The 25,542-nt window shown below is 47.1% G+C and overlaps 1 protein-coding gene across 3 annotated transcripts in view; it reads left to right on the top strand.

Moving 5' to 3' along the window:
- The window catches only part of KCNN3 (potassium calcium-activated channel subfamily N member 3), a 170,851-nt gene that overhangs the window by 87,517 nt on the left and 57,792 nt on the right, over nucleotides 1–25,542 (top strand). For all 3 annotated transcript variants that reach the window (XM_052638200.1, XM_052638201.1, XM_052638199.1), the window contains exon 3: nucleotides 12,570–12,988. In XM_052638200.1, the coding sequence (XP_052494160.1) occupies nucleotides 12,570–12,988 (419 nt within the window). The remainder of the gene's footprint in view (nucleotides 1–12,569; nucleotides 12,989–25,542) is intronic.

Genomic DNA, 25,542 nt, shown 5'->3' on the forward strand with positions numbered 1-25,542 from the left:
CAGGTGGTTGAAAGATTCAGAAACCTCTTCATTTTCAGTTACAACAATAACCTCTGAGCCAGGGTTAGAGAGTTTTCTCCCCAGTGGTAAACAAGTTCCTGTTACAATGGAGCTGGGTCTGGCAGCCCCAGTGATCATGCTGTTACCCCGAAAACATTCAGCAGGATCGATTCATGTGTCAAAACGAAATGGAAACTTATCAGAAACTTCCTGTTGAGAAAACAATTCTTCTCACCCCAGACTTAGCAGATATTCAGAAACCTTCTAACTCCCCAACCTGCTAAGGCAGGTAGAGACCCAGAAATACCCTCCAGCCTGGTCTGAGTAGGCAAGCACCTGGGGTCGGCCCCCCTCACATAGCCCAGAACCAGGATATAGTGGTTAAGATTATAGCCTTTGGAACCTGTCTTCCTGGCTCTAGAGCCTATGTATGCTCTTTATTAATTATGCATGCATGCTTAGTTGCTTAGGTTGTGTCCAACTCTTTGCAGACCCTATGGACTGTAGCCTGCTGGGCTCCTCTGTCTTCTTGCCAGGGAATTTCCAGGCAAGAATACTGAGTGGGTTGCCATGCCCTCCTCCAGGGGATCTTCCCCACCCAGAGGCTGAACCCACATCTCCTGTGTCTCCTACATTGCAGGCAGATGCTTTACCCACTGAACCACCCAGGAAGCCCCTATTAACTGGCCTTCAACAAATTACTTAATCTCTTTTAGCCTCAATTTCCCTTTCTGTGTAATCGGACCAGTAATACCTATCCCAGAGCCCTAATAAAGACATACAGCGTAGGGCCTGGTACACAATGAGGCTGCAATATCTGATGTCTGGTATTATCGTCGTCGATGGAGATGGCCACCCTGCCTCTCTCCACCTCCCCTGAAATTGGGGCTAGCACACCAGACCTTCTGACCATCCTTCCCAGATGCTATTTGAGAACTGGTTCTGTGATGGCATAGGGCACACGGACTGGGAGATTCCCAAGGGAGGCACCTAACCCTGCCTTGGGTTGGGAAGAGGCCAGCTAAGATATGCGGAAAAGAGAGATGCTTGATCTGGGCTTTCAAGAATGAGAAGGAAGGGTTTCTCTGGTGATCCAGTGAAGACTCTGTGCTCCTAATGCCAGGGGCCCGGGTTCTATCCCTGGTCAGGGAACTAGACCCCACATGCTATGACTAACAGTTTGCATTCCACAACTGAAGATTCCACATGCTGCAACTAAAAAAAAAAAAAGCTCCTGCACGTCACAATGAAGACTGGAGATCCCACATGTGGCAACAGACCCGGTGCAGCCAAATAAATAAATATTTTTTAAAGTTATATTTTAAAAAGAATGAGAAGGAGCTCCCTGGTGAAGAGGTTGAGAAGAGGGAACAGCTTGTACAGAACTTTCAGGAACAGAAGTTTGAAGATCATGAGTAACTTAGTTTGGCTGGAATGAGATGCTGGGCTTGGGTGGGGGCGGGGGCAATAGCTGGAACCATGTGAGGAAGGGCCCTTTTGCCAAGTACACCTGGGAGGTTGAACTTGATTCTGAATACCCTGGGGAGCCATTGAAAGGCTCCAAGAAGAGAAATAACACACTTTGGTTTGCATTTTAGACCATTTGCTCTGGTAGTAGGGTGGAGGATGGATGGGGTAGGCCATGGCCAATCTGACCCAAGCATTATCTAGGGTCATCTTCTCCTTACTGCTTCTAATTGAATTGGACATGAGCTTCTACCCCAAACAAGGAGGGGACCAGCGTTTCTCCACAGGTCTCTGGGGATTCTTGGGAACTTTCATTTCTCTCACCAGCTCCTTTGATGCCACACTCCTGGCTTCTGCTGAATTTTTTAGTTCCATCCTGCACATAGTGACCCCTGTAGCCACTGAGTCACCTCCTGGTTGGTCCCTTCATTCCTATAGGACCCATGATCAAGGTCAGATGTCTCTGGGGGTAGGGGGGAAGGGGGAGGGCCTGATGCTGCTGGTGGCACAAACACCATGGCATCGAACTTTGCATAGTGTTGTGTTTGGAAGTCTCATGACTGTTCCTGCTTCAGTGGGGAGCTGTCAGCGGCAGCTGCTTCTCAGTGTGCTCTGCTCTCCCTGCTGGCTCAGACTGGCTCCAAGGAAATGAACACAATTGCCTTACTTCCACAGAGACCAATGTGGACTGCTAATCACAGTATGGGTTTCCCAAGGTGGTGCAGACCTAGCCTGTTTTCGCTGTGTATTGATTCCGTGGTCAGTGAAGGTTCTTGTGAGAAATGAATATTTCAAACAGTGGGCCGGAGTTTTCTTCAGAATAAAATAAACTAAAGCCCAAACCACTAGTCCCTAGCACAGAGGGTCCTGCTTGGTGGATGGGCAGATGAAAGGCACATGGAATGCAGGGCCCTGGGCAGTTGATTTAACCTTGCTGGGTTAGTCTCTCCATCTGTAAAATGGACATTATATTACTTCTTTACAGGAAGATTGTGAAGTTGCAATGAGATAGTGTGTGCAAAATCACTTTACTTGGCCTATAGTTGGGCTTTTGGGTGATTTGGACACATGAGACACTACAGTGAACTGAATTGTGTCCCCCGAAAATCCATAGGTTGAAGCCGTGACCCCCAGTGTAACTATATTTGGAGAAAGGTTCTTCAGGAAGTATAACAGTAGCCTGATCATTTAGGACTGTGACCTTATAAGAAGAGAGATCTCTCTCTTGCACATGCTCTCTCTGCCATGTGAGAACACAGTGAGATGGAGGCTGTCTACAAGCCAAGAAGAGAGCCCTCACCAGAACCCAGCTATGCTGACTACTTGGATCTCAGACTTCTGGCCCCCAGAACTGTGAGAAATGGACAATTCTGTTGCTTAAGCCATCCGGTCTGTGGTACTTTATTATGGCGGCCCAAGCTGGCTGAATGGAAGAAGACTGGAACAACTCAGTGGATCTGGGGAAACACCATGCCTGTGCATCTATCATCTCTTGCCGTAGACCCAAAGCACCTTGACATCCAGTATCACACATTATTCCTCATTGTAACTGGAGGCCAACTGGTCCAGCCAAAGGCTTTCCAACTGAAGGGTTCTATGGAGGGGTGTGGGCCACCAGACAGAGCTAGGTGGAGGAAGAGGTGAATGAGTTGGCCTCCGAATGCTCTTTCCTACCCTTTCAACCAGAAGAGTTGTGAGTTTATCTGTTTCCCATATTGGGCTTTTATGGAAAATCTTATTAGAAAAAAGCAGCTCCACAGCTAGGAGAAGAGGGAAAACCACAAATTGGATCCAACCCTTCATGTTACAGATGAAGAATTTGAGGACCAGAGAGGGAAAGGGCCTTGCCCACGCACAGATGGTCAGTGGCAGAACACTCTGTCCCCCGTGGTGCTGTGGTCAGGCACCATTCTTGTTAACAATTCTTGTTACGTGAGTGAAAAGTACTGGCTTTCTCAAACACTATAATTTGGCTTTCACTGTCTAAGAAATGGGGATAAGAAAGGGCTTATAGGGGATTTCTCTGGTGGCTCAGTGGTTAAGAATCCACCTTGCATGCAGGGGATGTGAGTTCAGTTCCTGGTTGGGGAACTTAGATCCCACATGCATGCATGCTGAGTCGCTTCAGTCATGTCCAACTTTTTGTGAGGCTCTGTCAGGCTCCTCTGTCCATAGGATTCTCCAGGCAAGAATACTAGAGTGGGTTACCATGCCCTCCTCCAGGGGATCTTCCTGACCCAGGATTCTAACCCATGTCTCCTGTGTCTCCTGCATTGCAGGCTGATTCTTTACCTCTAGACCCACCTGGGAAGCCTAAGATCCCACATGCGGTAGAGAAACTAAGCCTGTGCGCCACAATTAGAGAGTCTGTGAAGTGAAAAGTAAAAGTCATTCAGCCATGTCTGACTCTTTGCAACCCCGTGGACTGTGGCCCACCAGGCTCCTCTGTCCATGGGATTCTCCAGGCCAGAATACTGGAGTGGGTAGCTGTTCCCTTCTCCCAACCCAGGAATCGAACCAGGATCTCCCGCATTGCAGGTGGATTCTTCCGTGCACCACAGCAAAAGATGCCACGTGACACAACAAGATTCTGTGTGCCTCAGCTAGGACCCAATACAGCTGGATAAATAAATAAAGACTTACAAAAGACAAGTATAATTACAAAAAAAAAAAAAAGAAAAAGAAAGGAAGGGCTTATGGTCACTACTGGCAGTCCCAAAGGAACTTCAGGCTTAAAAGTCCCTGTGGGGTCTCAAGCCCACTGCAGGAGGCCAACAGTGAACTCTGCCAGGGACACGCAGGAGAACCCTGGCCAGGCCAAAGAGTCACCAAAGGACATCACACGTAAGCCAGTAAGTCACAGCAGTTTCTGAGGGAGAAGGTTTCTTCTTAGAAAGACACAGAGCTGATGAGCATGGACCCTGACCCTCTGAGAGTCTTGGTGGTAGAATGATGGACTTTTGTGACAGTCCCCTCACTTGCTGACTTCTTTTCTACTTTCCCTTCCTCCTTTTCTTCAGCCACTTCCACAGAGCATTTGCTGCCTGGAAATTTATGTTAACCATTACTGCAAACCCAGGCGTTCATTTCATCACTGGCAATCAGTTCTTGTCCTTGGGGAAACCTAATTAGGTATTACAGGACTTCTGATGTCGTTTCCATGGAAACCTCCATAGTAATGGTGTACATGCAGAATATATGCTCCAGGGAGTTTGGAAAAAATACATATATATTATTACTGGATTTTAAGAAAATCTTTAATTTTTTTCCTCTTGCTTTTTTCCTGCATATATATATTTTTAAGTCATGGAAATTTTCCCTGGAGTTTTTCTCCCACAGAGAAAACAGTAGAGAACACAAAGGGCCTTTTCCATCTTCTCTCCTTTAATTAAAAAAAATTGATAGTTGTACAAGAATGAAAGTTTTTTGGATCGGTCAGAAAATGTCTAAGCAGGATCTCCCCTAACAGCTGAGAACATTTTGAGAAAAGATATTGCTTAAATAACTCAAAAGGCTTCAAGTCTTTCAAAATAGAATGGGGAAACGAGCAAATTCAATGAATCTATTCCAGACGTATTTACACTAAAAAAATAAAAGGCAGGTTCCCTGGTGCAGTTTCCTCTGTTAGGTTGATAGTGGGGGCTTCAAGACAGTCTCCTTGTCTCCCTGTCAAGACAGCCTGTTCCCAGCCCTGCAGTAACACATGGTGGGCTCCAGAGCTTGTACATGAACTGACCTCTCCTGGGTGACCAGATGGCCCTTCAGGGTTGACTCCCACAGGGAGCTAGTGAATTGCATGATTGCTCTGTGAGAAACTCCAGTGAGGGAAGTGTACAGACATGGTCCGACTGAGGTGGGGGTACAGATGGAAGGTGCAGAGAGAGAGAGAGCCTGTTAAGCACTCTCATGCCACAACTAAATTCAAAGGTTCTGGAGAACCCGTCAATTACTGAACTATTTTCTTTGACACCTCTAATTGACCACTCAAGGATGGAATGTCCACAATGACCTCTTTGGTAGCTGCTGGCTGATCAATTTACCCCCCCAAATTTGCCAAGAAGATTCACCACTCCCAAGAGTCCCTGCACTTCTTCTCTTCCACACCCGATAAATTCTGTTTTGCCTTTGTTCCGTGGTTCAGTCTACCAGTTGACTTCCACACATGTGAGAAACACGTTGCATGCAAAATAACTCAAATGCTTGCAAATTAATTTTTTAAATGCTTTGAGTTTTCTTTGATATATGAAATGATGTATCCCCTAGGTGGTGTAGGGGTCAGGGAAGCTGGCGTGGCCCTTGATCATGATCCCCTCTTCATCCAGTTGCCCAGTTATTGGGACAGACTGGCCAGCCCTGTCTGATTAACCATGCTGGCTGGGAGGGTGGGAGTGGAAGTTCCTTCTATGGGCTGTGGCCTGAGAAGCTGAAAGGGAAATGTTGGACATGGCAGGCAAATCACCCAACTTCTAACATGTGTGTTAAGTGAAGGCATGAGTTAGATTTGTTTATGTATTAGTTTTATTGCATGACAAAGCACACCCCATATTAATGACTTAATAATTATTTAGCTCACGATTGTGTGGGTCAGCAGTCAGGGCAGGGCTCAGCATGGTAGTTCTTCTGCTGGTCTCACCTGGGGTGAGCTTCTGTCATGCAGCTTGTTAAGGAAAGCCTCCTCTTATGTCTAGCAGCTGTGTTGGCATAGGTTGGAGTGACAGGGAATGTGGGGCCCAGTATTACAGCAAGCCCTGCTGCACTGACCTTCTTCAAAGGTCACAATCTATGTCATATTCTCTGATACCCCACTGGCGAAAGGAAGGCAAATGGCCAGCTTCAGATTCAAGGGCTTGAGAAATGGACTGTACTTCTTGCTGGAAAGAGAAGCAAAGTCACACATGAAGAAGCAGACAAAAGGAATGGGAGGAATCAGTGGTATTGTGGTAGCACAACACCCGGTTTGTCTGATACAGGCCTTCCAAGCACTACTAAATCCCTGCCTTGCCCAAGAAGCTTTCCACGATGGTCCCTTATTGTGTCTCTTGTATGCTGGAGTTAATTGAGATCATGAGCTGATTCATGGGACATGTGTCTGATTCATATTTATATCACCACAGTTTTCTCACCTAGTTGATTCTAAAAAGAATCTTAAAAGAACTGAGGTATAATTGACAAATAAAACTGTATATATTTAAAGTGTACAATGAGATGATTTGATACAAGTATACATTGTGAAATGATTACCACAATCAAGTTAATTATCACATCTACTACCTCACATTGTTACCTTTTTTTTTTTAAAGAACTCTCAAGACCTGTTCTCTTAGCAAATTTCAAGTACTAGTTGGTACTTCCTAATTATTTTATTGAATTGAGGTGAGTTGAATTGGTTCTCCTTTCTTTCTAATTACAAGCTCCTTGAAGGCAAGTTTGGAATTGCTCTGTCACATAAAATCTCCCTCCCAAAGCTCTTGGAATTACACCAACTGGCTGAAAAATCCCACAGGCTCTTAGAACCAGTTAATGGCAGAGGATCAAGTCTGGAGCCAGCTCCGTTCAGATAGTATCTGGGGTAAGAGCGGTTCTTGCAGATGACCCCAGTTCCTGGCACCAAAGCATTCCATTTTCAGGCTGGCCAAACCCCAAAGAGTGGAATCACTGCTGGAGGCTAAGGAGGCAGTAAGACTCAGCAGTTTGGAGAATGTGGCGTTCCTTCCCCACTCAGGAGAAACCTGGGCAAGGTCAGGAAGAAAGAGTGTTTGTCACAGAGCTGAGTCTTCTGCTCTATGACAGCTCAGAGCAGACTTTCCCCCTGCCCCCCATGCCAGATCCTGTCCATGTCACTTCAGAACTGTTCCAGAATTTATCAGGGCGACCAGTCAGACTGCTCTAGAACTAGGTCTGGGTGGCTGAGACCTAACGAGAGGGGAGGACAGTCCTATGCCAGAGTCACCCTCCCCTCTCCGGTCCAGCACTGCTCCAGTACTTTCTAAGGCTTGGAGATCACCTGCGACCCTTTATTCCAGATTGGACCAGCCCCTGGGAATAGGAGGGTGTCCTTCTCATGGCATAAGATAACTCATCAGGTACTCGGTTAGTCACAGGCTTAGCAATGAGTTTTCTACACGAGTTTCCATTGGGCCACTGTCCACCTGCCCTTTTCTTCACATGACATAGTCATTCACCCACACACCTCTTTATTCAGTAAAATTCCATTGACTGTACCAGGACCATCCTGGCCCTGGGAGAAAGGTGAGATGAGCCAGGCATGAGTCGTGTCCCCAGGGAGCTCACGTGCCTTGAGACCACACATGAGGTCTGCATAGAACAAGGGCTGAGAATAGAGTGCAGAAGGACTTCCCTGGTGGTCCAGTGGTGAAGAGTCTGCCTGCCAGCCAATGCAGGGGACACGGGTTCGATCCCTCGCCTGGGAAGATTTCCGCATGCTGCAGAGAAGCAAGGCCCATGTGCCAGCTAGCTGAAGCCAGTGTGCCCAGAGCCTATGCTCTGAACAAGAGAAGCCAGCACAATAAGCCTGCACGGCACAGCAAAGAGCAGCCCTCACGTGCTGCAGCCAGAGAAAAGCCCATGCGAAAACCCAGCACAGCCAAGAATAAATAATACATTAAAAAAAACCAACAGGCCACAGAATAAGGGCTCTTCAGGGTGGAAGGCACTTCAGGGCTCATCCAACCTATCCGCCTGTTCCTCAGAGGAGGAAATCAGACCCAAGATGGGGGAGTCTAGTCATCCAGGGTCACACAGTCAACAGCAGTTATTAATTCACTACACAAGAATTTACCCAACACCTATATGTGCCAAGAGCTGGGCCGGCACCAGAGATTCCACAGCAAACAAGGCAGATATGACCCCGCATCCCTTTTTGGGTCACAATTCGGGTTACATTTTGGGATCACCCAAGGAAACTTCAGAAAATTCCCAATGCCAGAGCCTCATGCCTAGAGTTTCAGATTTACTTGGTCTAGGGTGAGCCAGAATGTGGATCTTTAAAATAAGCTTTCCAAGTGATTGTTGCAGACAGATCAAGAAACACTGCTCTGGGTGGTGGGTGGAGAGGTGGGAAAGAGATAGATAAAAACCAAGTTGTTGTTGTTCAATAGCTAAGAAAATGAAAGTGAAGTTGCTCAGTCGTGTCCGACTCTTTGTGACCCCACGGACTGTATGTAGCCTACCACACTCCTCTGTTCAAGGGATTTTCCAGGCAAGAGTACTGGTGTGCCATTTCCTTCTCCAATAGCTAAGTCGTATCCAACTTTTTGCGACCCCGTGCACTACAGCATTCTAGGCTCCCCTGTCCTTCACTCTCTCTTGTCGTTTGCTCAGATTCCTATCCATTGAGTTGGTGGTGCCATCCAACCATCTCATCCTCTGCCGCCCCCTTCTCCTTTTGCCCTCAATCGTTCCCAGCATCAGGGTCTTTTCCAATGAGTTGGCTCTTGGCATCAGGTGGCCCAAGTGTTGGAGCTTCAGCTTCAGTCCTTCCAATGAATACTCAGGGTTCCAAGTAAAAATGAATACACAGCTGAGACTTGTGACTTATAAGGAATGAACAGGATGCTGAGTGAGGATGTGGCAGGATGGGGTACTGCTATCTGCTTGAGTCTGAAAGGAGGGAGGCTACACTTAGAGAGTTGTGGTTCCAGGGGTCAGATGGGAGCAGGAACAAGGGTGTCCTCCTATGGGACGGCAAAGGAATCTTCTGGGCCATACTGCCCACCCTGCTGATTGACAGACCCCTGCACTGGAGCCCTGTCTAGCAGAAACTCTTGATCTTCAGCCTGGACTATATCCCCATGGGCCCCCATGCATACTGTCTCTCAGTGCCTCACAGGGATTAATAATCCCTCACATTTTGAGAGTACAGGTATCCCTTGGTATCCGCAGGGGACTGGCTCCAGTAAACTCTGTGAACACCAAAAGCTGAGGAGTAAGCTCAGTAAACTCTGTAGACACCAAAATCCAAGTCCCTTATATAAAATGGTATAGAACCCTCAGCCCTCTGCATCCACAGTTCTTCATCTGTGGATATCGATGGCCGACTGTAGTTCGTAAAGAATGTTCTCTTGTATTATCTGTATTACTGGATCCTAATGCTAATCCCAAGAGATGGACAGGGTCAAGGTTAATAGTATTATGACAGAGATGTGGAAATAGGCATAGAGAGGTGATGGGGCTTGCCTACGATCACACAGCTAGTGTCTGGATGTGTGAGAGTTCAGTCCAGCTCACCAGCCTCCAACTCCACTACTCAAGCAGATCACAGTACCCCACTACTGCATGCTGCCCCCCTCCCCAGGCTTGTGCCAGGAAACTGCAGCAGAAGCAGGTCATGTGGGAGGCAGGTGGGGACACCACCCTGGTGCCAGCCGCTTCTCATCCAGCTGGGCAGAGCTGCCGACCTGCCGCCACTTGAACATGGGTGGTGTACACTCTCACTTCTCATCAGGGAATCCAGGGAGCCTGCGGCTCTGCCCAGAGTGAACCCAGTTACTATAGTAACCTGATGCAGTTCTTTCTTATAGGGCGGATGGTTTTCATTTTGTATTTGAAGAGTTTGGCCAGGCAGTCACGTTGCCATGGCTCGGCCTGTCGGTGGCAGTTAGGAGCAGAGGGAACCCTTTGAGCAGCCTCTAGGTCCCCCTAATTGATGGTGGAAACCTGTGTCTGGAAAAACCCCGGCTCAGCTGCACTGGGGAAGGAGAGGGAGTCTCAGCTGGTGCTAGGCTGGTCCTCTCTCCCGTTTAGAGATCATGCCTTTCCAATTACAGCTGCCTGGGCTGAGGTTGGCCCCTCAGCCCCTTGCTCCCATAGTACCTTCTGTTAATAATTCACCTCCACAAGCCTCATCACAGGAGCCATGCTCAGAGCTGTTTCACTGCATCTTGAATGCTCAGCCCCCGGCAGATAGAGGGCCTCCAGCATATGTTTGTTGAATGAATGAATGAATGAATGAATGACCTTTTGTAGTTTATGAGGCCCTTTTATACCCGTTATCGCCCCTATTCCACGTCATAGCTGTATGAGATCCCAGGGCAGGAGGCAGGGTGAACTGTGGTCTAGCAAGGTGAGAGCATGGCTTGCACAGGCTGCCTCCCCTCCGTGAGCACTCCTGCAGCATCACCTGCCTCTTCACAGCCGGCTGAGTAGCCTAGTACTTGCTTCTTCTGGCAGGCAAAATGGCACAGGCAGACCCTAAAAGCAGGGCAGCCAGGAGACCCCTTATCCAAGTCACATGACTACAGTGATTCACCTTGAATTTGTGTCACAGGTCCCTTGACCCTCAGAGGTCCCACGCACGGCTGCCACGGTTTTCTTTCCTGCATCCTCGGTTGTTAGGATGGTGGCCTGTGGGGGTGACAGTGAAGGAAGAAGAGAAAAGTGCTCGGTGACTAACTTCAAAAGACAGCAATTACAAACAACAACAAAAGACAGCGGAAGTTTCCTTTGGCCCCAACTGTAGAGGAAACAGCAGGAGAGACAGAGGAAAGGACCTCTACATCCCTAAACAACCTGTGAAGTGGAGCAAAGAGATGGGGGGGGGGGGTGAGGAAGTCTCAGCTCAGCCTTTGACCAGCACGCTGACCCAACCTCTCTGTTACTCCCGCCATGCTGAAGGTTAAATCAGACTTTTCCAGGTTGAATCAAACTTCTGCCTCCCAGCCCTGGCCCCAACATTCATTTCTTTCCGGGGCAGCTGAATTTCTTTCTGGCCACCAATCCTTCCTGGCACTCGTGGGCTGCTCCTCTGGGCAGGTTGTACCAGTGCATGTGGGGCCCGGCTCGTGTTAGGCTGGGGGACCCTGGCCCTGCCCCCCACCTTATGGGCCAGCCCAAGCAGCCATGCAAAGAATTGCTCTGCACGGCCCTGGAGCTGGCAACGTGTGGGGCTGTGTGATGGGCAAACCAGGACAGAGCAAGCTGGAGAGGCAAGGGCCCAGCACAGAGAGGGCATGGCATGGGGTAAACACTTCCATCACTTCTCAGAACTGAGGTGCACGCCTGTCCAGGAGGCCCCCATGTCCAACACAGGCCCCTGGTCTCAGGCCTCACCCTCTAAGAATCAGGACCTTCGAATGTCCAAACTGGATCTCAGAGCCTCTTGTTTTGCAGCAGAGTCTGGGGCCACGGAGGGGAAGGACATGAGGCCCCCTTGCATGGGGAACTCTACAGTGAGACCTCCTTGAGAACAAGCCAGGGCTTTCCTGGTGTGTGAACCCAGCACTGAGCCCAGGCTGGGCGCACAGCAGGCACTCAGCGAAGGCTTGTTTCGGCTGCTTTGCTCATCTTTCCTGGTACGACAGCGAGAATCTCAGCTTTGTGGAAAGAAGGTGCGGGCTGGAAGGGAGCTTAGACAAACCCGAGCCCAACACTCATTTCCAGAAAGAGACCCCATGGATTAATAATGCTAAAAATAGCAATAACAATACTTACGGAGCTCGTACTAGGCAGGATTCCCCACGCTTCATATATACTGGCCCATTGCAGCTTCATGACCGCTTCTATGCAGCAGGTATTACTCTCACTGTCCCCAGAGGAGGAAACTGAGGCACAGAGAGGCTTAGTAACTGGCTCGAGGTCACAGAGTAAGTTACTGTAGGGATCAGGATCCAGATCCAGGCAGTCTGGCTCCAGGGCCCTCACCGCTAACACCCCGGCAGCGACTGAGAGCAACGTGCCGCCAGCAGACACTGTTCTCCCCGTGGGGAGAGGAGTCTGTGCTAGCCCCCGTGAGTTCACTCACTGAGCCTTTTCATCTCCACATCCCCCTCAGGGCTCAGCTCAGGGCCTGGCAGGGGCCCAGGGACCTGTGTTCAATACAGTGAGCTGTGCGTCTTCTTAGTCATGGCACAGCCAGTTTAGGGGCCCCTTGGAGCTGGAAGGAACCTTGGGGAGCAATTTACAGAAACAGAGGCCCAGAGATTGACGTGTCTTAGCCAGGTCTCCTGACTGCCCCCCCCAGGGCTGTCTTCCCCCAGGCGAGGGCTCCAAAGAGTTTCCCCGGGGAGGATCGGCTGCCCCGTCCTCCTTCACCCCCACTGTGGGCTTCCCTCTGGGCTGCGCTCACAGGCTTTCTGCTCCCACAGCTCTTCGTGATTGACAATGGTGCAGACGACTGGCGGATAGCCATGACCTATGAGCGCATCCTCTACATCAGCCTGGAGATGCTGGTGTGCGCCATCCACCCCATTCCTGGCGAGTACAAGTTCTTCTGGACGGCACGCCTGGCCTTCTCCTACACGCCCTCGCGGGCAGAGGCCGACGTGGACATCATCCTGTCCATCCCCATGTTCCTGCGCCTGTACCTGATCGCCCGCGTCATGCTACTGCATAGCAAGCTCTTCACCGATGCCTCGTCCCGCAGCATCGGGGCCCTCAACAAGATCAACTTCAACACGCGCTTCGTCATGAAGACCCTCATGACCATCTGCCCGGGCACTGTGCTGCTGGTGTTCAGCATCTCACTGTGGATCATTGCTGCCTGGACCGTCCGTGTCTGTGAAAGGTATTCCTGTGGGTCCGGTTCTACACTCACCTGGGTCCTCCCAGCACACTGCTCATGCTGGGATGAGGGCAGGGGGAGGGGCAGGGAGGCCCAGATGTATGTGGTCTGATGGAAGAAGCAGGCATGTACCCAAACACCTCAGGAGAAAATGGGAAAGGGGAGGACCAAGTTGGGGCTGAATATGAGCTGCAGCGTTGAAACATTGGGACCAAGGTAAGCTGGGGTAAATGCATATATAATCTGCCTCATTTCCTATTCTTTGTAAACCAATATATCTCAAAGCATCCTGGTTATATCGTTACCCCTTTCTCACGTATGACACTTTATAATTTCTGTGTTACCTCTCCCTCTTGGAGGTAAAGGATGCTCGCTAGCATTTTAAAGGCTCTGAGAAGTCCTGCAGTAATGAAACTAGTTTAATTTTGTTAACTCCAGATTTTCTCAAGCATCTTCACCCATGAGTGCTTTTCCTTGCGCATTACTATTGATGCCTCACTACTCAAAAAAATTTGGTCCACAGACCCATCAGCATCACTGGGAACTTGTTAAAATGAAGAATCTCAGGCCTCACCCCAGAACTACTGAATAGAATTTTCGCTTTAACAAATTCGCTTGTGATTTGTATGCACCTTGACATTTGAGAAGTACTGCACTGATGAACTGTACTTTGGGAACTGTTGTTTTAGGAGGCTGGTGGCGGGGCCATGACTCAGAAGTGACTGGTAGGAGAGGAGGGGGGATGGCCTAATACAGACTGGGGGCCCTAGGGCATCATGCCAGCGCCTCAGAACTGCCATCGTTGAGGCTCAAGGTTCATCCATGGCTACCCCCTTCCATAGCCATCGCCAAGCTGCCCTTTCTGATTCCTCTCCCTTTCAAGCTGGTTCTGGACATTCATTTTTCTCTGATTTTGTATGTGGAGTCTGAACATGAAGGTTAAAAACCGGGATTCTTCCCCTATGTAGCTGTGAGATCTTGAGCAAGTCACTTCACATCTCTGAGCCTCGGTGTCCTCATTTTAAAATAAGGATCACTTGAGATAGAAGGGAAGATCCATATTCACTTGAGAGAGGTAATTTCAGTACGCTGGGAGGCCTGGTCATGCATCCTGTGTAATTTACTCAGATCCTGCAGTCACCCTTCATTCATCATCACTTAAAATGGCATTATCAAATATTCCATGCGCAGAGAAAACAAGCAAGAGAATGCTGGAGGAGAGTTGGTCTAAAACCATCTCAGGTATGCACTGAACCACATTTCCCACCTATTTTGAAAATGTTCTGTATGCAGACAGTTCTTTCAAAAGTTTGGTCAGCAGACACACAGTCAAACAAAGAGCCCATTCTGCTGCAGCTGGACAGGGGCCCCTTCATCAGGGGCCCCTTCATATGGCAGGGTCAGTTTCTTAGAGCCAGTACCAAGCTGGGACACATTTCTTACATAGAAAGCCCAAAGGACACACAATACCCATGTATTCAGAACTGCATCATTACTCAACAGCTGACATTATAACTATCTGTTCTAAGTAGGACCATACCTCGCCAGGCTTCATGAACCTCCCCTGGTAAGCAGACACTCTTTCTACAGTGGAGAAAGCATATGTTTGGGTTCCAAGCCCAAAGTCCTCTTAATTGAGCAATATGGTGCCAGTCACTTTACCTTTCTGGGCCTCAGTTTTCTCATCTGCAAGCTGGAATTAATAATACCAACTTTTTAGGATTTGTTGTTGGAGCCAGATAACACATGTGAAATGTATATCGTAATAGTGATAGTAACAATAAATAATAATAACAGAGATCTCTGATAACTCTTGGGAATCCTGTGGCTGCTTTTTAATAATTAGAACAAGCCTACTATAGGTAGACCTATGCTCTTCTTGTTTTCCTTTGTAATTGATCAAAGCTGAGTCTTCTAGCAACAATACTAATTGAATTTACATAGCCCTTTAAGGTGTTTGAAATCTTCCATGTTCTCAAATCTATCCTGTTTGGTGTGTATCATCACCTCATTGTCTCAGATGAGCAAACATGGAACAAAGTACCAGCAAGTGAGTTTCATTGTTTATTGAACCTGTCAGAAGTATAGGTGATGATTTTTTATTGGAAGATAAGCCTGCTTCAAAATGTGTAGCTTGCAAAGTGCTCTGTTGTGCTGAATGACCCTCCATGGCCTCCACGCTGGGACTGGGTTGACCTGGCCCTCATCAGCCCGTGGGCCTCTGTCTGCAGAGATGACTGACATGCCCAGCTGAAGCCCAAGGCAAAGGCGCAGAGAAGCAATGAGCAAATCAAAGGTTCTCCTGAAGTTTCCCCTTCTCTTGTGAAAAGGCCCTTTGACCAGGAGGCATCTGCTTAGATCTCACATGAGGTATATTAAAACACACGTTGTCATCACCCCTGTTTCTTGGGCACCTTCCCTGTGCCAGTTCTGTGTGAACTAATTCACCGGCAACTCCATTTGCCCTCACAGTGGGCCTGGGAGAGTGCACTGTGGCTGTCCTCATTTTAGAGTGGAGGAAACTGATGTCAAGTGACTGGCCCGAGGAGCCAGGACACACGGAGCCAGAATTCGAACTTGCTTCTGACTCTGAACTTTATATTTGTCTCACCAGCCCAGGCCAAATGCTGCACTTACAAGGAAACTGTGGCCTAAACTCTCCTGGCGACGTTCCCGACCCGAGCGCCTTAAAGCCACTGAGACCGACACTTAGATCCCAGTCTGGCTGTTTGGCCTGCCTCCGATGTCTGTGCTCTTAACCATTTTGTCATCCCGTTTTCAGGGCCACCTTCATGTTAATTTCCAGCTTATCCGAGTGTAGGTAGTGGATGCTGTGGTGGGCCACCCAGGGGTCCCCTCTCCACCCAGGCTCTCATTCCCTCAGCTGGGGTTGTTGGCCATGGCAGAATTGCTCTGGATGAAGGGAGCTGCCTCAGCCAGGGTCAGGCCTCCTGCCCAGGGCAGCAAGCATCCAGCAACTTGTCAGTGCAGGAGCTTAAAGGCCCAGCCCCTCCATCCCCTGCAGGATCACGTGATACTAGACCCTCCCCCCTCCCCCGTCCTCCAGACCTCAGGCCCCACCCGCCTGGATCCTGAGCGCGGGCCCAGCAAAACTTCCGCACTCACATCTCAGCATCTCAGTGACTTTCCCAGGCATCTGACCTATGGAACTGTGATTTTCCTAATCAGGCAAAGCACTGCTTTTACAAAGACCAAGCAATTTCTTTTAGAACCAAGCCCAAATGAGCATTGTCTTTCCTCAATGTCAAATAATAAGCAAGACTGGCAGAGACAGGAATTAGTCAGCCAGAGACTGTCCAGAAACTGGAGGCAGGGGCTGCTGTGGAGGCCCAGAGCCTTGGCCAGGGTGGGAGGACAGTGTGGGCAAGATGGTCTTGATTGCTCTCAGCCTGATGGAATGACAATTCTGTCACCTGAGACAGCAGAGAGGGTAAAGGACTTGCCTAAGGTCACATAGCAGCGTGACAGTTTCTCGAAAAGACTCCCCTCTGCTGATACCCCCAGCGGGGCTTGTTCACATTCCAGGTGGGTTTCATCAGCCCGGATGCATCTCTAGCTGTGTACACACACTTCTGAAGTTGCTATGGAAATCCCTCCTCAGCAAGCCTCATTTGAAAAGACATTTCTCATAACTGGGGTTGGCTTTTATGTGACAATAAAGGTTTTTCACATTTCCTCCTTCCAAGGAGGGAGAGAGAATTGGTAATTACCCAGAACAGCCTGCTATCAGGAGGGCAGTGCCTGGTTGCTGGGAGGGCAGCGTCAACAGCAGGCTTGTTTTCCCTGGACCCCGCTGAGGCATTACATCATGGGTTCCGAGGCCTGACAGTTGTGGCACTCGGCATTCTCTGGGATTCTCCTGGCCGTGTGCCTGCCTCCCACAGGCCTCCCAGAGCCCATCCGAGGAACCTCCTCATTAAGCACTGTCACACGCCGAGCAGCCTAGCTGGTGGAGAGACCGTCGGAGGCCCCAGGCCTAAAGGCCACCAGGTGGGGCAGGGGGCTTCCTTTTCAGGGGGCACACCCCAAAAGAAGCCTACCAGCTCATATATGGGCGCTTATCTTCCTAGGAGAAGCAACAGGGTCTCCCACGACACTAATAGAGTGAGCCGAGGCTTGTGATCCCTAGCCTCTTGGATGGAATCCCTTTGGTCTCCTCTCTCCTGAGGCCCCAGGCTGTGTCAGTATCTCAGGACTTCCAGCCTATCCACAGGTCCTTGGTGATGATGGTGTGAATTTCTATCTATGTCTGCACATTGGCATTTTTGTGAGAAATTTAATTCTGGAGACCTGGTTGCTAGAACAGGAGAAAAACCATGAATGGCCAACTCTTTCTCTCATTAAAACAGAGCCACCCCTCCCATCACAAGGAAGATAAGAAGAGACTTCCAAGCTACAGAACAATTTATAAGAAATATCCATAGAGCAGGGGGAGGGTGATGCTCAGAAATTGCACTATCAGGGGTCCATGATTTTAGAGGTTGCAAACCACTGGTTTGGAGAGTGAGAAGACTAGTTAGTAAGGATAGGAAATTATCTGTCACATTAGATGAAGCCTGCTAGACCCAAAACCCTGCCCTCTAGCTGGAGCAAGGGGGAAATCAGCCTCCTTTAGGGTAGAGGAGCAGCCTGGGGCCATCCTGCTGCTGGTGCCACGTCTGGATAGATCCCTCCTTATTCAAAGTTGGATTCCTGGCAATGGGCAGCGGGGAGGAGTAAGGAGGGGAAGGAAGGGAGGGAGAAGGGAAGGGGAGTCCTATAGGAGGCCTTTGAAGCAAATCTGCAGCATTAAGAAAGAGGAAAATAATTCTCAAGATGCAAAAGATTGCTTATGAGGAACAAAAAGCAACATTTGAAGATTGTTGGGTATCCCTTATAGGGTGCAAGAAGGTGATCATCATAGAGAAGAGTGGGCAGACAGGAAATGAAAATGTATCTAGTTCACATAAGCCTAGAGTTCACAGAGAAGGACAACTGTTTTAGCAAAAAGAGAATCTACATCAGGGCGCTGATTTTTTTTTTTAATGCAGAATGTGAAGGACAAAGTTAAAGGTTCTCTCTGAATGTAGAAGACAAGAACAAAGAGATGAGAGAAGAGGGTGAATAGGACAGAATTAGAAGCTGCAGAGTCAAGGCTAAATCCTAGCACTAGAGTTATTTTGGAGGAAGAAACCATAATAAATTAGATAAAAGCATAATCAAGGACATACATGAAGAAAACTTTTCCAGAATTGGCTGGCCAGAGGGGTGGTGAGGAGGTTAAGATTAGTCAGATCATAAAGGTTTCTGTTTTCCAGCTAGAATAGGGGGAAAATTTACTGAATCATAGGGTTAAACATAAGGAAATTAACCCTGGATATTCATTGGAAGGACTGATGCTGAAGCTGAAGTTCCAATACTTTGGCCACCTGATGCAAAGAACTGATTCATTGGAAAAGACCCTGATGCTGAGAAAGATCGAAGGCAGGAGAAGGGGACGACAGAGGATGAGATGGTTAGGTAGCACCACCGACTCAATGGACATGAAGTTGAGGAAAGTCCAGGAGATAGTGAAGGACAGGGAAGCCTGGTGTGCTGCAGTCGATGAGGTCCCAAAGAGTCAGACGCAACTTAGCAACTGAACAACAACAAGGTTAAGCAATCTGAGATGCACATAGGCAATACAGAGCGGGCTTTTCCTTAGGAACCCTAAATTCTAGGAGACATTGGGGCATTAGTGTCATTTACATGAAGGAACACGAGGGTCATTCTTGGAGTTTTGTGGGCTTAGAGGTTACAACTTACATTTTGCAGGGAGCTTGGGTATTAGTTGACCCAGGAGTGAATCATAGTTAGGATCGTAACAATGGAACAGTATGAAAAAAAGACAGGACAGTACTGCAGCCAGGTAAACATGCGGTCCCGACTACATTTAAACATGACCGTGCAACCAAATTCTAATGTCAAAGAAAGAGTAGATTCTGGAAAGAGTAAATGGATGCAATAAAATAATTCAGTAGTAGTGAGAGGGTCGCTAACCCACAGACTAAAAAGGTGAGAGAAGTCTAGAAAGGATTAATAATACATGCTAAATTCATCATCTTAAGTAGAAGAGAATTTTAAAAGCCTTATCTCTCAATTTTAAAAATTAGAGAAATATAGGTTAAATCATTTTTTAAAGCTAAAGGTAACCACAGGAAGAATTTTATAAGTCTAATGATGATAACAATAGCATCAGCCAGGTATTGTTTCGCTTCATCCAGACCACAGCTCCACGAGGCATGGGACTATTGTTATCTTCATCCTGCATGGGAGGAAACTGAGGCACAGAGAAGTTACAGTTTTAAAATGTGCCTTGGGTCATGGAACCAGGGGTCTGCAGACCTGAGACCACCGCCCCCCCGCCCAGCCCCCTGTCTGAGAGTCTCGCTTTTTCCTACCCGGAGAAGGCGCATTTTCCACATTCCTGGATGAGAAACACAAACATCATCAGAGACAGAAAAATAAAGGAACCAGGAAGGAAAAATTGAAAAACAGAAAGCATGAAAAAAGGTGAGAGGAAACCAAACTTAAAATGTGTCACGATCAACAGAACTGAATTTACCTCCCCAATTAGAAGACAGTGTCGCTTACTTAGATAGGATTTAAAATCAAAACTAAATGTTATGCTGTTTACAAAAGAGGTACCTTAAATAGAAAGGTCCAGAAAAATAAATGAATAGCAAAGATGTATTAGGTGAGTACAAACCAAAGGGCAATTGAGTAGAAATCTTCATTTTAAACCAAGTTGAATTCAAAGCCAAAATCATTAAATGGTCCAAAGGAATCATTTAATCTGGATAAATGCGTTATACACAGTAATACTGTGAACTTTTTATGCAAAAATAAATAAGGAGATAGAGAATCTGAGTTTTTAATGTTTTAATTGACTGATAAATTTTGAACTTTGTAGCTGATAAATAATACATTTTTAAAGCATCCATTGAACATTTACAAAAATTGATCAACTTCTTGGCCACACATTTCAAAACATCAGAAAAAAAATTTCAGGCATATTGTCTAACTTCAGGGCCACAAAACTTCCACTAAAAGGAAACTTTGGGGCAGCGGGATTTTGAAAGCGATCTCCTCAATTACAACTTGTTCAAAAGAGAATTATTCAAAACTACCATTGAAGACTATTTAAAAAATTACAACTCTATAAACCAAAACTCAGGATGTGCCCGAAGTTGTGCTCAGATGAAAAATATCCTTAAAGTTTTACACTGAGAAAAAGAAGCATGGAAATAAATTGAATTCATTAGGAGAACAAAAAGGCTCAGGAGAACAAATTAGTTTTATAACAAAGACAGGAATTAATGAATTTAAAAACAGAATTAGTAAATCTCAAAGGTATCAATGTTTAGCAAGTCTAATCAAGAAAAAAAAGAACACAAAACTAGAAATTTTAAGGCAGAATACCTACTGATTCTGAGGATAATTTAATAAATAAAAGAGAATAGCTTAACTTTTTTTTGAAAGCAAAGACCTTTGAGGAAGACTTTCTCCACCAGATATCATTAATAAAATGTATTATAAAACTAAGGTAATTAAGTCTCTTTGGCATTGCTGAAAAATCAGTAATGACAGATCAATGAAACCTAAGGGAAACCTTCAAAATAAATCCCACTTTGTGAGAACTCAATATTTGAGCGGAAAAACCAATTAGGAAGCAATAGATTATTCCATACATGTTAATAGAAAGATGGGATACTTGGATGAAAAATCAAATTAGAATCCCACCTCTCACCAAAATAAATTCCAGGTGGATCAAAAAGTCAGATATAAAAAGAAACCATGAACAAACTCCAGAAAACAAAGTGAATATTTAATCAATCCTGAGATGGGAGAGAGTTGTTAAGCATAAAATTTTAGAAGAAAAGAAATGTGAAGGAAAACACTGGAGTATCTGATTACATTATACATACAATTTTGGATTTCTGTTCTTCAAAAAAAAAATAAACTTATTTAAAAGGCAAATGTTACACTAGGAAAAATATTGGCAGCAAACATGACAAGAGGTAAATATCTCTGTTGTACAAAGCAATCCTAGTTACCAATCAGAAAAACTCATCTTCTCAGTTAAAAAAAAAAGCTAAAAATAAAAACACAGCCACAAAGAAAGAAATACAAATAGCCAATAAAATGAAAAAACACAGCCTCTCAAATCAAAGAACTGCAAATTGAAACTACAAGGAGAATTGCTTTTTCTCCTCTGGAACTGACAAAATTTTAAATAAATATAATTCAATGCTGAAGAAAGTTGTTATTGGTGGTGGTGGAGTGGGTGGGTTGTTTCTCTCATGCTGATGGCAAGAAGGAAAATTAGCACTGCCTTTCTGCAAAACAATTTAGCAGTATGTCAAGGGAGCCTTTACAAGTTCATAACTTTAACCCAGGAATTCTCCTTCTAGGAAGCTATTCTAATGAAATAATCAATTTATGTCAAGGTCCTTCATATGCATTCTACAATAGTGGAGAATCAGAAACCAAGTAAGTGTCCAGGATTTAAGCAGTTAAATAAATCATAGCACATCCATATGGGTAATCAAGCAACAATTTTTTTTTTTAACCCATCCTTTGAAGACTATAATAAAGTAGGAAAAAGTCATGATGTAATATTTTTTGAAAGGATCACACAAAAGTATTATATAGGATGTTACCAATTAAAAATAGATATCTAACATGCATAGAAAATGCTTGGGAAATACATATATTGTTTTCTGTGGGATGTTACATGTGATTTTTTTGGTTACATTTTACTTGCAGTGAGAATGCATGACAATATGTGTGTGTGTGTTTTAATGTAAAGAGGGATCATTTTGTTTTTTCTCCCTCCACAAAGCCCCTCCTCTCATCTTCCACAGAAACTCATATTTTCTATCAACAGGGCTTGAAAGTAAAGTTGAATGGCTCACTCAGTTTTTACACGTAATTTTCTCAGAGAAGCACAATATAAGTTCCTTCCTAAAGGGTTCCCCTTCAGATCTAGCAGGCACTGTCCTCAGTGGACAAGGTAACCAGACGACGTAAGCCTAGGCTGGGGTCCTCCCTCCCCCAGGCAGGGGTGACACTTAGAGAGCCTCTCTGTGGCCGCGGGATGATTACGGGAGGACCTAGAACCAGTGTCCAAGCAGGTGGAGTTCTGCAGGTTAGGTGTGATCCGAGGCCCGGCTGGCATTAGCTCTTCAGCACCGGCACTGGGTGGGTCAGGCTCTAGGGGCCCAGCGATGACGCGGGAGCGCCCTATCCAGTCAAGAGAAACTGCCAGCCCGCGGGTGCTTCCTGCAAGGTCAAGGCGTTTGGAGCAGGCTGGTGCAGGGGGCGCGGGGCGGGCGGGGCAGGGGCGGTGGGCGGGGTCTCAGGGGAGGGGCGGGCTTCGGGGAGGAGCCAGACGGCGGCTCTGGGCACTGTCAGAGTTCAGGTTCAACCCTGCTGTGGCGCGCGCGCCCAGAGACACAAGAATAAACTTGAGGACTGGTCCTCTGTCCCAGCGCTGCCTCTCTCTCCTGCTTCTTGCAGAGTCCCGTTCTTATTTCACGTGCGTGTTTTGCACTGATCCTTACTCGCTCACAGACCACTTGCTTTTTCTCTGTTGTTTCTGATTCAAAACTTCTTTCCTCTTTTTCTTGGCAGTGTTTTTGTGCCCTTTGATACTTTGGCATGGCAATTGTTAATTTGTGACTGGTTTATTTGTACTTTTTATTTACATTAAATAACATTCACAAATTATAAGTAACGAATGACACCTCTTAGAAAGGGGAATCAAGAAATGAGGAAAATGCCCCCCAAAAGTAGCATTCTGAAGTACTGTTTAGGACATTGTGGGTGCAAAGTGAACTCTGTTGTACAGAGAAACCATTCTATTTTAACAGTCAAGTCAATCTCCAGATTCCTTCTGCTTCTGTTACACTAAACACTAGGTTTCCCTAAACTCTCTCTCACTGGGAGGTGCTGTGCTCAGTTGCTTCAGTTGTGTCCGAATCTTTGCGATCCTATGGGCTGTAGCCCACCAGACTCCTCTGTCCATGGGCTTCTCCAGGCAAGAATACTGGAGTGGGTTGCCATGCCCTCCTCCAAGGGATCTTCCCCACCCAGGCATCGAACCAGTGTCTTCTTCATCTCCTACATTGCAGGCGGATTCTTTACTGCTGAGCCACTGGGGAAGCCTGGTGCTGAGAGGTGGCCAGTGCCTTTTTGCCTCCAGGATTTTTGCCTAGGGTAGATCCATATAAGGGCAGGGCTCTTTCTCCAGCTGGAAAGAATCATTCAACCTTTCTCAACCAGGATCTGAGAATTAAGCCCTACAGAAAAGACCTGGAATGACCATCTTTCTGATACCACCCAGAATGGTACACAGTTAGTACCATCCTTGCTGTATAAGAGGAAAGTTGCCTGTTTTTTTTTTTTATCATAGATGCCTAAGGGGACCCAGGCTTCTCTTCCCCAGGACCACATGAAAAAGCCTGCACCACTAGGAGGGGACAGTGCCAAAAATCTCACAGGGGTGGGAATCCTTGGAGGGAGCCAAGGTGAGGAAAAGGGAGGGCTTCCTGTAAGCTGCGTCAGCCACGTCTATTTGTGGGCTGACATTTGTCAAGACAGGAAATCTACATTCTGTCAACTTTTCCATTTTTCAACTTTGGGGTGGTTTTGTTTGCCCCTGGCGATGCCATGGTGCCCTGCATCTCAGTGCAGGCCCCCCCACCAGCAAGGGCTGGGACCCTCATCCCACAGCTCTTCTCAATGTGTTTTAGTGGCCTGGCACACGTCATGCGCACTGCTTGCCACCCTGCGCTTTCCTCCCCCCTCCACTGTGGGCACGGCTGCCGCTGCCCAGGCTAGTGTGAAACCCTGCACTCCTGCTCTCATAGCATAGCTGCTGGGAGATTTTTTTTTTGTCATAAGATAGTCTCCTTCCACTTAATAGAGTCTCCTCCATCCCCTGAGACTTGACTCCAGCCTCCCAGAGGCTGAGCTGGAAGGGAATATGGGTGAGATAGGACTTCCCTGGTGGCTCAGACAGTAAAGCGTCTGTCTACAATGCAGGAGACCTGGGTTTGATCCCTGGTTTGGGAAGATTCCCTGGAGAAGGAAATGGCAACCCACTCCAGTACTCTTGCCTAGAAAATCCCATGGGCGGAGGAGCCTGGTGTCCATGGGGTCGCAAAGAGTCGGACACGACTGAGCGACTTCACTTTCTTTCTCTTTTTCTTTCTTTCTATGCTACACTCCAAGTGGCACCTCATTGAGCATCCCCAGCCCCACTCTACCTCCCACCCCACCTGGATGCCTACTTCCCGGCTCTGTGCGCTGCCCAAGGGTTTCCCTGGCAACCTCCAACCCCTGGTGGCTTGGGAATAGTGGCCCTGGGAACCCACCAACCCTACCACACCTGGTTCTTTGGTTTTCCCAAGAAGTTCATGGGATCTGCCTGCCAAAAAGGTCCGAGGCAGGCACGGACATGCTGAGAAGGGCCAGATGGGCTCAACACCCCCACGATAGAGGGGGCACAGAACCTAGTGAGTAAGACTCCTTTTGAAAATGGTAAACATGTCTGAGCTGAGCCAATACATGCAGTGACACTGTGGTGACAGTGCTCAGAGGCTGGTTACAGCCTGAACTCAGGGTTAAAAGACAGTTTGGCTTCTGGTTCCACCATCAACCTTGGACATTGTACATGTACTTAATCTCTCTAGAGTTATGCTGCCTCTACTGACCATGCTCTGGGACAGGGAACTCATCACTGTAAAAGACCATTCATTCAACAAACTCATGGTTGCCAGGGCAGGGGGAAGGATGAGGGGGAAGAGATAGTTAGGGAGCTTGGGATGGACATGTACACACTGCTCTGTTTACAATAGATAACCAACAAGGTCCTACTGTCTTGCAGGGAACTCTGCTCAATGTTATGTAGCAGCCTGGATGAGAGGGGAGTTTGGAGGAGAATGGATGCATGTATATGTATGGCTGAGTCCCTTTACTGTCCACCTGAAACTATCACAACAGTGTCAATTGGCTATATTCCAATATAAAATAAAAGTTAAAAAATAAAGATTCAATCCAATCTGCAGACAACTGTGACTTAGAACTATCTTCCTAATCTTTGTTCAAATTAAATTCCTTGTAGTTTCTGACCTGGGTCCTAACACTGTCTTCTTCAGCCACACAAAAATTCAAGCAACAAACCGCTGGTGGTTAAACCATTGCCTTCTAGGCAGATACAGGCTTGGGGTCTTGCTCCACCTCTTAAGCACCCTGACCTTGGGCAAGCTAGCCTCAGGACATCCAGGAAATGGGATAATTCACAAAAAGCCCTTAGCACAAAACAAAGTATTTAGCACATGCCGAGTACCCAGTGAGGCAGGCTTGTCTTCCCTCTTCCACTGTGCATGTGCGTGTCTAGTTGCTTCATTCATGTCTGACTCTGTGCGACCCCATGGACTGTAGCCCTCCAGGATCCTCAGTCCCTAACATTCTCTAGGCAAGAATACTAAAGTGGGTTGCCTATGTCCTCC

This window comes from Budorcas taxicolor, chromosome 3 (genome assembly GCF_023091745.1).
Source record: "Budorcas taxicolor isolate Tak-1 chromosome 3, Takin1.1, whole genome shotgun sequence".
In the NCBI taxonomy this organism is placed as follows: domain Eukaryota; kingdom Metazoa; phylum Chordata; class Mammalia; order Artiodactyla; family Bovidae; genus Budorcas; species Budorcas taxicolor.